This window comes from Diadema antillarum, unplaced genomic scaffold (genome assembly GCF_040938485.1).
Source record: "Diadema antillarum isolate AM-2024a unplaced genomic scaffold, OU_Dant_1.0 seq00000716_RagTag, whole genome shotgun sequence".
NCBI lineage: Eukaryota > Metazoa > Echinodermata > Echinoidea > Diadematoida > Diadematidae > Diadema > Diadema antillarum.
Window position 1 is genome coordinate 2,163 of NW_027271620.1, and position 16,839 is coordinate 19,001.

At 38.5% G+C, this 16,839-nt stretch overlaps 1 protein-coding gene across 1 annotated transcript; it reads left to right on the plus strand.

Moving 5' to 3' along the window:
• Positions 1-466: 466 nt before the first annotated feature.
• Positions 467-12,580, plus strand: LOC139737931 (rho-related GTP-binding protein RhoN-like; the record flags this gene model as incomplete). Its single annotated transcript, XM_071648598.1, has 3 exons — positions 467-576; positions 9,208-9,342; positions 12,187-12,580. Coding segments are annotated over 3 exons (533 nt in total), but the record flags the coding sequence as incomplete, so codon positions are not given.
• Between the last annotated feature and the right edge of the window lie 4,259 nt (positions 12,581-16,839).

A 16,839-nucleotide genomic window follows, 5' to 3' on the forward strand; every position in this document is an offset into this window, starting at 1 on the left:
CTGATTATATTTCATATATACTGTGTAACAACATTGTAGAAATACGCTTTGGAGCAGCTCCTGTTGAAACCTAAAGAGGCTATCTCACTCTGCCATTCAGAGAAAACATGAATGGATAGGTGTGGTATGATTCGTGAGTGTCGAATTCGTCACGTGCACCCATGGATAGATTATGAATTATCATATTCATCAGCGTAACTTATTGGTGATCCACATTGTCTTCAACTTTTTACTTGATGACATAACAGACATCACATGCTTTCCCGTTATATAGGTCATTAATGTTGTATCGGCCTAAAGATTATCTGAAAATGTGACGCAGTCCTAATGCGCACGAAGCGATTATCATTAATGTATCGTGTTGGATGGTTGACTCGCGAAGTTTTGGGAAAGACAATAGTAATCATGGTAATTTGTAACGTTATTTCATTTGATTTAGTCATTTGTATATGTCTTTGTCACAAAGGGAGCGCAGAATATGACTTCCTGCGGCCTTTAGCCTACCAAGATACTGATGTGATTATCATCTGCTTTGACATTTCCGAACCGAGTTCCCTTGACCGAATCTCACTAAAGGTAAGCTGCATGTGTGAATGAATTTGTGAACAAGATGAAAATATTGACTGCAATGCTCGTGGTAATTATGCTTGCTCTTTCTGGACTCTATATATTCCCCTATGATCACCCAACATTCATAAGTTCTTGGCGGAATCTAGAACACGTCAGGAAGAATGATCGTGGTAGTTACCCAGTACTGTAGTATGCCAACACCACTGTAATCGATACAGACACGAAAGATATTGCACGAGGCGATAAAGGCAAATGGCTTCCTTTCTTTTCTTCCTTTCACTTGTGAATTTCCTACAACACGCCTAGACAACTGTTCTCTTAGTCTATCAATATACACTGGCAGCGCAACACTGGCCGAGATGACACTGATGGCAAAATATTGCGAAGATTGCGAAGTTTATTAAAGTTTTCGAAGTTTTGCCAGTGTGACCCCAAACTTTCCGAAAACTTCTCGCAAAACTTTTAACTCAATCTAGGGAAATTGCCTCAACTCCTCCCTAAAAAAAAAAAAAAGAAAAGAAAGAAATTGCAGTCTGGACGCATATGACTGAAAGTTTGTCATGACATTGTGACCAGTCCACCACCCGTTCGGTGCCTCCGAAGAGGGCGGTCATTGGGGTATGTCAGAGCGGGTTGATAGAGAGAGTTGCGACACCGGAAGTTCGCGCTGATTGGTCAATCCCTCAAAATAGTTCCCCCTGGGGGGTGTTTCATCAACGTTCGTCAGCGCTGACAATTTCAGCAAAATCCTTGGTTTTGATTGGCTGAGATGCTCTGGTCACTGACTATTACTATGGTGATTCAAGTTGTCAGCGCTGACAAACGTTGATGAAACACCCCCCTGGGGGGCGTTTCATCAACGAGTTCGTCGGAGGTTTTCACCGACAAATTTGCTATCAGCCAATCAGACGCAAGGATTTACACTGACAACTGTTAAAAGCTAATGAAATCCTTGCGTCTGATTGGCTGATAGCAAATTTGTCGGTGAAAACTCCGACGAACTTGTTGATGAAATGCCCCCCTGGGGGGCGTTTCATCAATGAGTTCGTCGGAGTTTTCACCGACAAATTTGCCATCAGCCAATCAGACGCAAGGATTTATACTGACAACTGTTAAAAGCTAATGAAATCCTTGCGTCTGATTGGCTGATAGCAAATTTGTCGGTGAAATCTCCGACGAACTCGTTGATGAAACGCCCCCCAGGTCGTTGATGTCGATAAGACCTTAGAAAACCGCGTACCCTATTATGACGCAAACAATGCACTTATTGTTATTTCGCTCCATGGCTCGCGCAAAGTAGAGTTACGCGCTCCGCGAATGGGTTTTGCGCGAGAGTGCAAAATAGTTTCCCCTAGTCGTCATAACAACAATAAAAATTTTTGAATTACAACAACAATTGTAAAGGAGTGGGACTACATGATATTTCCGTCCTTACATTTTGACGTTCGCCCATCAACATCATCCAGGAGCGTTAAAACAACTCTGAAAATATTTCATCCTTTCAGGTTGTTTGCATCCGTTTCCTTGACTTCGACAGTAAGTACTCCTTTCTCTACTTCATTAAGTTTACATGATTGCCGTAAAACAGGACATATTTTTTTCAACAAGTCACACTCCCGTCGCAAGCAGCAATGGTATCTCACACTGCCGCTGGGTCCGTATGGTACTGCGCACCTATGTGAAAACCCTGTAGAAATAATTCGTCGACATCGACGACCAGGGGGAACTATTTGACGTGACCTTTGTACCCCAGTGTCGCAACTCTATTCTATCAACCCGCTCTGGGGTATGTACGTGTGTACATTGTTACGTCAAATCATTAGTTATCAGACGGCGCGCGCTTTGTTCTTTGTTGCGCATATGTAACAGTGACCAAAACTTCGAAAACTGAAACTTCAAGGAGTTTGGAAGCCATCAAACTTCGCGACATTTTTATATTTTGCAGACTTCTTTACCATGCACCAACAAGGGTTTGTGCTTGCGAACTAGCTGTCGAGTAGCGTCCGCTTAAATAGGAAAAAAAAGGAAGAAATGATACAGAAATAATCTTGACAGGTTGCCCCCCCCCCCCATCACTTCCGCTTTGTCGGCGTTTATAGTTGAGAACCTTGCTTCCGAGCAGGGAGGGCCTGCTCCGAGTGAATGGTTCAGTGCCGTATATAAAGAGAGTCTGGCCAACTCATGAATTGGACGCCATGTCGTTACCCAGCGGATAGTGCGCTTAAGGTTTTAGCGCGTGCGCTTGAGGGACTAGCGTGTACGCGCAGGCGTCCCAAAGGCGCAAGGCACATCCTGTCTGCAATGCTTGACTTTTTTTTTTTCTCAGAGAGGGAGAGAGAGAAAGGGGGTAGGTTGGGGGAGGGACATTCTTTCATTCCAACCATGTTGAACAAAGCCAACTATTATGGCAATCATTCTTACACATTCAAGTAGACACAAACACAGGGGTACATAAACATGATAAATAATAGGCATAATTCCTTTATAGGAATATTATGATAAATTGCTGTAAAAAAAGAAGTTACAGTGAGCCGTGTCATTAACTGTCACCAGACTGTATGCTATACATTGTATTTAGCAAGTTGTCCAGGTAACAAGATTGTTGTATAACAAAATGATATATAAATTTACAATTCTAGCTGTGCACAGACGATAGACGAATTCCACAATTGTTAATGATTCGCACGTACATAACCATCAATTACCATCCTAATTACTCCTTTATGTATAAAACTGGCATGAAGGCCTACTAGTAATTCAAAATGAATACACCTATGTACAATGTACAACATGACAACGTCATCGATAAGGACGTATTAAGGTATGTAAAATCATCTCAAATTGTTTAAAAATAATTTAAAGAGAAAGATCTGAAATTGAGCTAAGCACAAGACAGTACCTGGATTACGTTATGAGGGATATCCTCGGTGGCATCCGCACCAAATTAGAACTATATTGCCATGATCATTGAATAGATATTAAGTAAGTAAAAAAAACCAAAACAAATGAAAATGTCCTATACAAGATAATGGCGACTGGTAGACCTCCGCCATATTGTTCTCTTAACAGGTCTGGAGTACGTCTTTCCAATGTTGCACGACAGTTTCACATACTTGGTAGAAAAAAAAATGGCGTGTTTGTCACAAAATTTAATGCGTCGAGTGTTTAATTCCTTAAACTAGGTGTGAATGGATGGACTTTTATTGTTAAAGACTCGCAGACTGAGCAAGTATTAAGGAATTTGAGCATTTTCACTTCGACTAATCTATTTTTATAACAATTCAAATACTTTGAGCGGTCATTTTAAAAATATGGGGAAAATCCTGTCATGTTAGTATTTCACTTGACCTTTGACCATCATAGCCAAAATCTTTCCGTACGTGTCATTGTGGAGTGATGGTGGCTTGCAAATACTGTTTTTTTTAATGCATTGGGTAATCCCCAAGGTATGGAGGAACTGTGTAATAATATTTCAACAATAGATCACACCTGCAGATAGTAGAATTTCAACATTTTCCTGACATTGATCCTTTGACCTGTAAAATGAATCTCGCCTGGAACAGAAACGAGTTGCTACTCGATGACCAGTTTTCTGGCCGCACTATCATTTCCCACTTTTTCCTTCCTTTTGGATCTGCTTTCTCGTCGCACTCCGATTTCCCACTTTTTCCTTCCTTTTGGATCTGTCGGAAAGCGGTGTGCCATTACACTTGTTCCAGGTCGTTTCATGCAACGCCATGCTGCGCAGGAAGGCATGACGAATCTTCAGTTTATCGCGGTAAGATAATAATATCAAAATATATTTCGTGTATACCTTCTACTTCAAGAAAGCAGGCAACGGCAATGACAATTCCCCACTGCACCGTGACCAATATTGGGGACGTCCTAAAGGCAAACAATATTAGCGCGTAGCTGCGCGAAATGAACAATGGGCACTGCGTGTGAGCTATGCTCGCGCCCGCGTAATTGACTTTGGTAACGACATGGCGCCTGTAGATCATGGGATCAGCTTTTGACCAATCACAGGCTTCAAATCTCATAAGCCGAAAACCGAGTTGGCCAAACTCTCTTTATATACGGCACTGGAATGGTTGAGCGACATCATGAGAGCCAGGTAAATGACTCAAACTCGATCATGACCGCACGCATCTGCTCGCCCCTCTTTCTGTATAGATTCGTTTGTTAGATTTCAATTTGATTTGATCAGTAAGTTTTTTAAGTTATGCAACAATAATTACATAATTTATTTCAGGGTTTTTTACTTCTTCCATTTGCTTATTCCATTTCTCGTTATAGCATTATCGGTGATGATTATCTGCAGCGTCACCACTCTATTCACTGCCATTTGTTTTGTCATTGCTGGTGAAAATTTCTCGAGCATTCAAAAAAAAAAAATGCACCAGATCCGTTGAAATTTCCATTCTGAGTATGCCAAAACTTCCTCGTGCAGGAGGGGGAATCTGCCATCCTACACCCTTCCCCTGCTCGGTTTCTGCACTTATACATATACATTTTTTGAATAATTTGATTAGTCAAATGAAGATTGGAAATCCAGAGTTACAGAATTTTGCTTTGGTGCTTTTTCTTGCAACTAAGATATTAACCAATACATCTTCTTACTCTTTGGATTGAAAATTTCAAATATTCCTCCAAAAGTGTTTACCAGATCGTTGAGGGCACTATTCACCTTTTGCAGATGTAACAAAAACCAGATTTAGTGCCTCAAAATAGTTCTAAAATGTGAGTTAGGGATAGAAACAATCATTGTAAAAATTTGAATCCCCAATGTTAAGTATTATTAAATATACAAAATATGAACAATAGATGTTATCAAAAATGTTTCTAGACGAAAACGTCTACAGTTTTAGTGAAAAAAAATAGTGATATCTCCTTATATTTTAGGCTTCAATGCGAAATTTTACTTGGTAGGATATGTTGTGCTACAACTGACCTACACTTATGCATCAAATGTGATATCTTTAACATTTTTTATTACTGCTCCCAATGGTAAACAGTACTTTTAATTTTCAATTCTAAACATGCAAAAGCTTTCTCCCGTTGGATCCCCCCCCCCCCCCATCCCTCATCTGATATTTAGCACACTCTCGTACTCCAGAAAAATCTGGGTACGGCCTTGAACTCTCTTGCATTCCTTCACATTCATTACCAGGAAGTGATCAGTCTGCAAAAATTAGTATCAACTTAAACTTCATATACAGCGAGGCATACGTTGCCATCAGACACTCTCGTTAGTTGCTCGTAACAAACATTAAGTGCTCTATAGCTATACTTTCAGGCAGGTGTCAGTTTCACAATCAGGCCTCTTTAACGATATAACTACATGCGCAGTTTGTTGGATGGGAGCTTGAATACATATACTTGTACACTGTACATTCACTACAATTCATACATTAGCATGGATAAATGTATTTGATTTCTTTCTCCAATTCTCTTTTCTATAATAACACCATGTGTTCAGACATGCCGCGAGAAGGCATAGACGCAGCAGCAAGAGTCATTAAATGGTTACAGCTAAGATTACTGTACACTGCAGACCAATGCTACAGAGCCTGCTGTGTTCACTGTATATATCTCTGTCCAGAGTAATATCTGAGGAATATTGTTAAGAAGTTTCGCTTCGAGTTTCGAAAGTTGCTTTGTAATTGCACTTCAACGATGTATTTTGTCAATTTATTGCATTTGGTCCTTGTATTCACCATGTAATGTAGTTAAGGCAACGCTCATCATCGAGGTCATAAACAATTAGATGCTGAACAGGCATTTCCAATGACTTAACTTCATATTACAGCCATAACTTCAACGGCGATATCACTTCTAGTGAGATAGATACCATAGCATTGCCAGGGCGTGAAAGGTTAAAGGGAATGGACGAAGGTTACGAAAATGGCTAAAAATGCCATTTTGAGTCATTTTAGATTCAAAGTCATAAGGGAATGTCATTTGGTAGAATGTAAGATACTCGGATTTGTGATAACTGGACAAAGGTTAACCAGCAGGGCTTTTTTGCATTATTAATTTGCCTAGACACTTCACATTCTAACATTCAATTATGATATAAACGCATGAGAACACTGCATACAATATATGATTGAAGTAATGTCAGTTGGGTAGTGAAATTAGATGGAATCATCCCACTGATTTGTTCTACAGCTGTGCATTATCTTGTTTTAAGTGCACTTGTCCCGATAGATGTAACCATATAGTGGCGGATCCAGAGGGAGGCGTAACCGGCGCACCCCCCCCCCTTTATTTTTCGTTAAAAAACAAAAGAAATAAAAAGAAAAAAATGAAATGAAATCCGGAAGTGGCACCAGAAATATTAGTTGCGCCCCCCCCCCCTTTACAGAATTCCTGGATCCGCCCCTGATATAGAAACTCCTTGATTCTCGCCCTCTCTGAACGTGATGGGTAAGTATTGTATAGGCCCCTATTATTCACATACTGTCTCTCCGTTTGTCCCTCTTGTAGGCCTACTTTCCTATGTTTTTCTTGTATTTATAACTATACAATATGCAAGTATACTTGCATCCCGGTTTTTCGAAGATTGTAAAATATTTATTATCGATTTATATTCATTTTTCCTTCAAGGGAATATATCATCAAAAGAAAATTTCAAATGATCATGAGCAGGCCTACACAATGATCGACTGCAGGTTACAATTATGAAAATTAGAGGTAATTGCAAGCATGTGTACATTATAGTGACATACCAAACTTCCATGTTCCACGTACTGCTGGTATTTCTATTTCGGTTCTAACTGTAAATTATGTCGACCAGAGCGAGGGGCTTCATTAATAAGGAGGAATGATGATTCAATATGTTATGCAATGAGTGGGGTTTTACATTGCTATGTCAGTTCATTAAATCAACTATTGATATAATAGACATACTGAAGTTATGGCTGAAATGACTATGGAACGGGATGATAAAGTATTGGTTGAGGTGATGATTCAGCTTTTAACGTTTTGCGAGATATTTAGAATCCACTCTATGAAATGTTAAAGAGCATACAATTCTAAGGGGAATTGAAGTGTATTTGATAAAAATCAGTTTTGAGATGACTGAGATATCCAAAACAAAGTAAATCAAAGAGATCCTGATAAAAGTCATGGCCTGTCGCAGTTTATTTGGATTGCTTCTTCTTCTTTTTTGATATCCCAACCATTTCAAGACCAATTTTCATCAAATACACTGTGAATTCCTCTAAGAATTGTATGTTCTTTCATATTTCATAAGAGGTTTCTCATTATCTCACAAATACACCCACACAAAAATTGAAAACCTACAACCCCATCTAAACCAAAACTGTACCATCCCTATAAACATGGTAAACAGCACCCAAACCGAACAGGTCTACATACGGTGAGCAACTCATGCAATCGACGCAAAATATACTTTTTGTTAAATAAAAAAAGAGAATATAAAGTAATTCAAAACAGGACAGACAGGACTGACAAAACAAAACATACAAAAAAAAACACAAACACAATTAAGCACAGCATCATGGCATGACTGTATATAAAATGCGGACAAGCTGCTAGGAATCAGAACAAGGTTGATCAAGAAAGTGGCTCCGAATAGCTGTTGGTGTATATGTTGATTCAGAGCAGCTGCAGAGTATGCATTTTATTATCTGGCATCCATGGGGATAATGGTGATTATTATGTGCATTTGTTATCATGAATCAGTTAAAATATTGAACTCAAAAAGAAAATTTTCATTATTCAAAAAGAATAATGCCCGAGTTTAAATCATTAAATGATTTCCGACTGTTATGTGCATTTTACATAACAGTCGAAGATTGAGATTTTAGGGGAAGGTTGGGATTTGAATTAGGGAAACTCAATTACTTGTAAAAGTTTACTGCTACGAATGATGTTAAGTCAACGAGACAATATGCAGAAATCCTATCAAACTTGAACAAACAGGAGTAAACTCTTTCATAGATGTGTACATGAGACATGTTATAAAATGTTAGCGATGAGTTATCTTTTCACGAATTTCCCTTTCACTGGGCATTACCATTGTTAAGTACATTTCCCCCCGTAATTCCACTTTTGACAAACAGGAATATTAGTTACGATTTGTTTGTTGGTTAGTGGGAAGTTTGGGATGTAATGACGTGGACAATCTAATTTGCTTATGATTATGACCAATATCAATATTTTAGGGAGAACAACTATAAACACTATTCCATTTTGTAAAATTGTAGTGAGACGTTCGCTTTTTTTTTATCTTACTCAATTTAGTTCAGCTTACGAACATTGTGTGGAGTTTCATTTTATATTAGACAGTGATTTGGTAAGATAAAAATATATGAATTAAAATTATCAAACGTATATCATGGACCGCTACTATATGGAAGTATGAAGTGAGTAATATTCCAGGCGGCTGCTACAAACTTTACAAACACGTTGATATCAGAGCGCCAATAATTACCTAACCTAAACATGGTAGAACATGTGAGAGAATTGAACCAGAGTGTTATAAAAGATTGGTACGATTGGTAAAACCTTTCATTTAAGGTGGCATAAATAATTATGCAATGTGGTTTGAAGTTGCATTAATGAGATATTGGTCATTTTGTTTGTCTATCTCCTTAATTCCGTTCGTAGTGGATTCCTGAGATCCGGAAGCATTGTCAAACATGTCACGTGATATTAGCGGGATGCAAGTCGGATCTGCGAAATAATATCGACGTGATGACCAGGCTGACAGCAAAAAAGTTGATTCCAGTTTCACATCATAAGGTAGTGACCAAGTTGATTGCGTGGATTATGTTATTGCCCATTAGGATGAAATAAGATATAAGTAGTTCAATATCTATGTATTTCAATTGCTTGTAAAAAATAATTACATTAAATCGATTTTATTTCTTTCTTTTTGTAAATATGCATGCTGAATCACGCGCTTATACCAGAAACATAAAAGACGCATAATTTCATCACAGATTACAGTCATATTAAGAGAGAGAGAGAGAGAGAGAGAAAGGCGCCTTTTTCTCCCTCCCTCTCTCTCTCTCTCTCTCTTTACACTGTTGTGCCGAATAGTAATTTACAGTAGTTTCAATCTTCAATGGCAATATTGCTTTCGTGAAGGGCGTTGACAGTCATAGGGTAAAGTTGCTCTCAGAACCCCAAAATTGGTTGAATACAGTCATTTCCCATGTATCATGCAAACGATCTTAATATCGACATCGAGTTCTACAAAGAGAGTCCAGTGCAGGATTGTGAAGCTTCATTTGTGTAAGCATTTTTTGTGGGTCAAAATTTGCGGTGTCATCTTACGAGCTATTGAAAAAAGGTCCATGAGTCTTATACCCACGAGTCATACAGCTCACGAGACATGCAACCCACGAGCTAGACACCACGTAAATTATGTATAGGCCACGAGCTAGACAATAAGTTAAACGGGCCCACGAGCTAAATACTAAAGTTCTTTATTTGCCTAGTGTCGAGCTCGTGGATCGTATAGCTCGTGAGCCTATTTCATTCATGTCCAACTCGTGGGTCTTGTGGGCTGTATGAGTATAGGAGTCTAGCTCGTGGCGTGCACCCAAATTTACATGGGCTTTCATTTTATTTTTATATCGCAGTAAAGGAATACTGTGATATGGTTTAAAAACACTTTAGGACCAACAGATGGTCAAACTCGAAGTTTGCATTTATCGCTATTATTTTGTTTTATCTTGTCTATAGCCTTACTCGTGTATCTCACTTGAACTATGAACGGGCTACTGCAAAGACCACTGATCTTATATTCATTATCACATAACAGGGCAACAAAATTTTGTAGAGTAAACTTTCAAAATTACATAAACACTATGATTTATTATTCTATAGGTATACGTCCGATTTACTCTCTTCATAATCATCTTTATTCATTTGCCGGTTTTTTATTTGTTTATTTGGTGGGGTTTTTTGTATGATAATGATTTTTCCCTTTGTTAGAAGCAAGATAGGTCACAATCTGCATCGGCATCGCTCAAAACTGCAGTACATGACACGCGGGTCCTGATTCGAAATTCCGTACTTGAATATGATACACTGAGTTCAATGTGCTCGTTCATTAGAGCAAGGAGGTTCAAGAAATTAATCTTAATGGAATCACATACAGTCTTTCCTTTGAACCAACTTTGATGCCGTCACTAAAAGATAAACTTCTGAAGTATGTGCCAAACTGAATCTGCCTCGCAGATTAGCGGACGATTATTGATTCGTGTCTCATTGCGTATATAAATGACCAGCTATATAAGGAAGATAGGTCTTTATGATGGTAAGTACTTCTCGCCATCCCTACTTGTAAAAAGATGAGAGGTATGGATAATGATAAAGACATGGAGATGCGCGAATATAAATTGTGCAAAGATTGATGACATAAAAATCAAAATTAACGGACTTTACGCACCTGACGTAGTAATCTATAAAGAACCTTACGTTGTCGGAAGTCATCGGAAAAGTGATAAACTCGGCATTTCAGGAGGCTACAGCTTCAAACACTTTCGCAACATAGGCCTACATCTTTGATTTACACTTTTGCACATATTTCTGGACGGGATTGACTTTTGCTTTGTATGTTTAATCATTAGGGGAGATTTCATTTCATTTAATAAATAAGCAAGCAAACTATATACCAGATATTACGTTAAAGTTGAAAATGAATCTTCAGATTGCTCAGAAAGATGGCGGCATCAAACGCCGAGATCAAAGACACAAATGCGCACCTGGAATTTGTTTGAGCATCCCTCAAAGTGACAGCAGTTAAACGGATCTGCTGCTCTCGAATCTCCATGATTAGAGACACCAAAAAGTGTTACACGGTATTGCGGTTTTACTCAAATCATAATTTATCTTTTATAGATTATAATGTCTTTGAAATCAAATCACACAAGCACATAATAATTTTATCGTAACGTGGGAATGGAGGTTTGATCATTTATGGTATTATGGTATTAACATGTCCTTTAGGCCTATCAAATCATATATAATCATGTTTTATGAAATTTATTTTTATATCAAATGCATCAGGGTTCGACATTAGCGGTGGCCCGGTACCTTCGAGGCCACTAAAAATTTACGTCGGGCCACCAAATTTCAAAAGAGGTTATATTTTGGTGGCCCGATCGGGCAACTGAAGCTCAAAATGGATTGTTGTGCTTGCTTTTGATTTGAATTTTGCATAATGTTTACTTACTTCTAATCACTTGAGTTTTATTTTCTGTTAACCCCCCAAAAAGTGATATGTACATGTTCTTGTCGAAAAACAAAATTAGATAAAAATTGAATTGAAGTGAATTGAATTTTAGTGTCCCTAAGAGAAAAAAAAAAAGTTATGCGTCGAGCCCTGTATAAATGTGTATATATAGTATATACAACTGTATATATGTATACATAGTATATATATATAAATATGTACATAAATGTATATATAGTATATATATATATATATATATATATATGTGTGTGTGTGTGTGTGTGTGTGTGTGTGTGTGTGTATTCTAGATTCGACATGAGTAATCTCTTCCTGTTATCATTGAGTACACTTATACGTAGATCGCAGATCTATTATTCAAAGTTTTGTACTTTTATCAACAGGGAAGTACAACTGCACAACAGATCAAGGCAGTGGGTTATGTTGAGAGCTCAGCGAGGACCAACACAGCAGGGGTACGGGAGGTGTTTGAGATGGCTGCTCTAGCCACCATCGGCAAGCTCAGTCTTCAGAAATCTTATACCGATCTCCCTCACGAAGGCAAAAGTAGGCCTACTTCTCTGTCGGAGTCGCTGCGCTTGGTGAAGAAAAGTCCAGATGCAGTGTCGTCGAGAGTCAGGGTTAAATCCACAGTCATCGAGAAGGACCCACATTCCTGTCCTATCTTGTGACCGACCAATGCGAACCTAAATATAACAGTGAGATATTTCTAGACAGGTAGATACCATAGCATTGACAGGCATGAAGGGTCAAAGAGGAAGGGCGATGGTAACGGAAATTGGCAGATAAATAATATCCTTGGCAGTCACAGTCATGTTTAAATCCAAAGTCCAAGGCACACTGATGTAATGGGAATGCTGTTTGGTGGAATTACAAATATTGGAAAGTATAATTGGGCATGGGTTTGACCAGCAAGGCATTTTTTTTTTTTTTTTGCATTTGCCTGAACTTAACATTCTAACATTCAATAAGACATTTTTGTTTTTCAATTCTAAAACGTCATTTAAAACTTTAAATGTGATAATAATATTGACGTTATAATTGTATCCAATAAGATGAAACTTTTGTAGACACGGTACACCCACACATACATACTATTTTTGGCAATTTTTCTTTACGTGCCCAGGTATAATTTCAACTTATAAAAAGTCATTCAAATTAATGAAATCACTACTAAAGCGCTGATTAATTCGGTGCTTATCTAAGTCGATATATAGGGCAATTTGTCAGTTACTAAACACAAGTTGCTATCATGATCAGTTTGCAACGTAGCGATGCGTGACGAATGTTCATCACGCCCAACGTCTAAGAAGCTCTGATTTCCCAATCGCTATAGGCCCACCCCATCACGATGGTATCGGGAAAGGCTCTTGTATTCTGCTACTGCCATGCTCAAAATATAGCAACACCAAGCAAACAAATAAGCCACTTCGGAGTTAGCTCATGTGCACCTCGGTATAATCAGACGTTTCTTTTTTTCTCGATTGTCGGCACTCGCTTTCAAAGCGACAAAAATGCATAATTTTTGAAGACTTTACAATTTATGGAATTCAGTCATGAATGAAACAAAAGATGAACTTGGGTAGACCAGGGGACAAGAGTGGTCCATCAAATTAACACTTGTTGGAAAGCATCCATGATTTCATTATTTTGCACTGAATGTAACAATCTTTTTCTTTTGATATTGCCAAATACTACTCAGGTGGATGTTCTGGCACGCACCATATACAGTATAAGGATTATGCCTTAAAAAACCTTACATCACAGATGCTCATCTCAGTGAATGAAAAATAAAAAGATGCCCTGTCAGTACAAATGAAATTTTTCTGCTCATTGGAAAAGTGGGACCCCTATCTGGCATACATACTTATTCATAGCTGGTCAGACCCGGCTCCGGGTCTGTCTTTTCTTGGTCCTGCATGCTCCAAACTCACTGCAGAATTGGCGGATGATGATAACGACGGGCATACCATGGTATGCCCGTCGCTATCATCTCCCGCCAATAACACGATGCAATTGAGCTTGGGGCAGAAAACTACATTTTTTTAAGTCAAATTTAATTCATTGCAACTTGGTGTAGGCTACCCGGAAAATGTCCTTCGTTACCACATGCAATAGTATATTGGTGGAGAAACATTTCGCGACGGAGCAGCAGGGACCTGCTTACCTGTGGCTCGACCCCTGTCACGCTATAGTATTAGAAAGCTATTCTTGCACTCCCTCGTGCAATTTACGAGCCCACATCACAATGAATGTTGACTGCAGACCTGATATACATGAAGGGGAAACTTTCCGGCAGCCGGAAGTCTAACAACAAACGACTCAACTTTGTGTGTATAATTTATCACCAGAATATGAAGTGAATTTTACAAAGAGTTCATTTATGTATATAGGCATGAGCTATTAGCCAAGACTATCTCAGTAACAAGTCGAGGGTACAGGGCATAATATCATGTGTAAATGTCACTATATCTTCTCAGTGTCTTGTACTTGTGAAATGTGACATCACAAATAATGTCGTAAGTCGTTTAATATTATGATGTTTATTATTATCATGTATGATAGATAGAAATGGCGTGCATATGAAATTAATTTAATTTGTAGAAATGGATGAATGACATGTTGTATGCCTTGTCTGTCATGGTTTCTGTAGTTCTTATACAAGGGCGCCGGAAGCGGGGGGGGGGGGGGGCACTGCCGCCCCCCCCCCCCCCCCGCAGTAATCTTTTTTTTTTTTTGGGGGGGGGGGGGGGCAAAACGAGTTTTGGCCCCCCAAAGTGCCCCCTGAAGCAAATAATTAATCACTTATTTAAAGACCAAAATGACCAATAAAGGCACTTTTCTTGTCTAAAAGTTGTCGATTTCATTGCAGAAAATGCGAAAATCATAATACATTATCAATGTACATTTTTTTATCTATATACTAATATTTGCTTATGAGTAAATTTAGTGTATAGATGGTAGCCTCGCGTCCTCGAGTTTGCCCCCTGAAACATACCTTTAGTAAACCTTACATTTTCCCTTTCTTCTATGCTTTTAAGCAATATAAGAACAATTTTTATTGCGATCACGTTTAAAGTTTTAATGAATACATTTCAGACAAATGGCAAAGTGAAAGTAGCTCGCTCGCTCTGCCCGTACTTATAGTGAATGCACAGTTTTCATGAATTATGATCATAGTCCTTCGCAGTGTTTTTTTTTTACTATGTTTTATTCCCTAGAAATTTGAATTAAAATGTTCTGCACACGTGATTTTTATACTCTGTTTTTACAAAAAGTCCCTTTCGTGATACCCCCCCCCACACCCTCATCCGCTCGCTCGCTTCGCTCCCTCGCCGAGGATGTCACACCGTCACATAATGTACCCCCGTATGTTATAAACGTAGTCCTTCAAACGAATTTGTTTTTTCGTCATGTTTAATTCACTAGAAATTTGCTTTTAAATGCTCTATAAACGCGACTTTTGTACTATTTTTTGCAGAAAGTCCCTGCCATGGGAGGGGGTATCCCTTCTCCCACACCTTCCCCCCGCTAGGTCGCTTCGCTCCCTCGCCGAGGATCTCACACCGTCACATAAAGGTACTCCCGTATATGTTATAATCATAGTCCTTCGAACAAATTTTTTCCACTATGTTTAATTTCCTAGAAATTTGCTTTTAAATGCTCTATAAACGCGACTTTTGTACTCTGTTTTTACAAAAAGTCCCTACCGTGGGAGGGGGTATTTCCCCTCCCACGTACCCCCGCTTGGTCGCTTCGCTCCCTCGCCGAGGATCTCACACCGTCACATAATGTGCCCCCGTCGAGATTTTGCCCCCCCCCCCCCAAAAAAAAAACAACCAAAAAAACCAAAAAAAAAAAAAAAACACACACACACACACAAAACAAACAAAAACAAAACAAAACCAGAAGTGTTCCGGCGCGCTTGTTCTTATGTACTTATAATAATCACAATTCTGTTTTATGTGACTGCTGTCTATAGTGATGACTTTACGTAAGAGAATATCGCACAGTGGTGTAAATGAATTATTATATATATTAACTGTATATCAAAGTGTTGTGAATATAGGTTTTCCCGGCCAATTTCGCACTTTTGTCAGTCCATTTGATAAAAGGTTCATTCAATTTCGCGAAAATCCTCGTCACTGCACATTCTGTCATTCAAAATTGCAAGTTGGTCGTTCAATTTAGTATTTCGATCGATGAAATTTGCACATGTGCTTTTCGAATTCGTAAAACGGGCATTCAAATTTTCACGTGCTCTTCAGTCATTCAAATTCGCCAGCACTGGCCGAAAAGGGTATTTCAGTTATTCAATTTCGCGTATGGGCAGTCAAATTCCAAACATGTTCATTCAAATTAACGTCATGTCATTTCTTTTTTGAAAAGGTGATAACATTTAAACGGGAATTTCTATGTGACTTTTTGTTTCATCCACGCACTGTTAAGCAGTGCATATTTTGACCCTATATAAATCGAGTTTGTTGTTCTGTAACGCCCCTTTTCTTTCATACATGTCATTTTAGGCCTACATGTACCAATACTACAGCTTAACTTCATCTTCTTACAGTCATGACAACACAAGTTAGATACAGACGTATTTCTCAAGAAGACAAAAAAAGATTTATAGGAACATTGATGATCATAACCTTGACTTCCTAGAAGTGGCCGACACACTCGGAATAAAGCGCTTCGTACTGGAAGACTCACTAAGCACATTGAAGAAAAAAAAACTGTCGCCAAAATCTCTAAAATGAGTACGAAAATATGAAATGTAATGACGCTTGCAAAACAATAACTATGCTGAAAAAAGAAAGAAAAAAAGAACCAAAGGATAAACTCGCGCGCTAAATTGACTGCAAAAGATGTTAAATTGGATGCCCAAAAATGAATTCTAATGAACAAGTGCAGCATGTCCGTGATCATGTGACTATATCATTCTAAATTGAATGAACGAATAACGAAATGGTGCTTGTTTTACGAATTTCAATTGAAAAAGTGTTAGTTAAAATGAGACTAAAGGTAATTTGAATGCT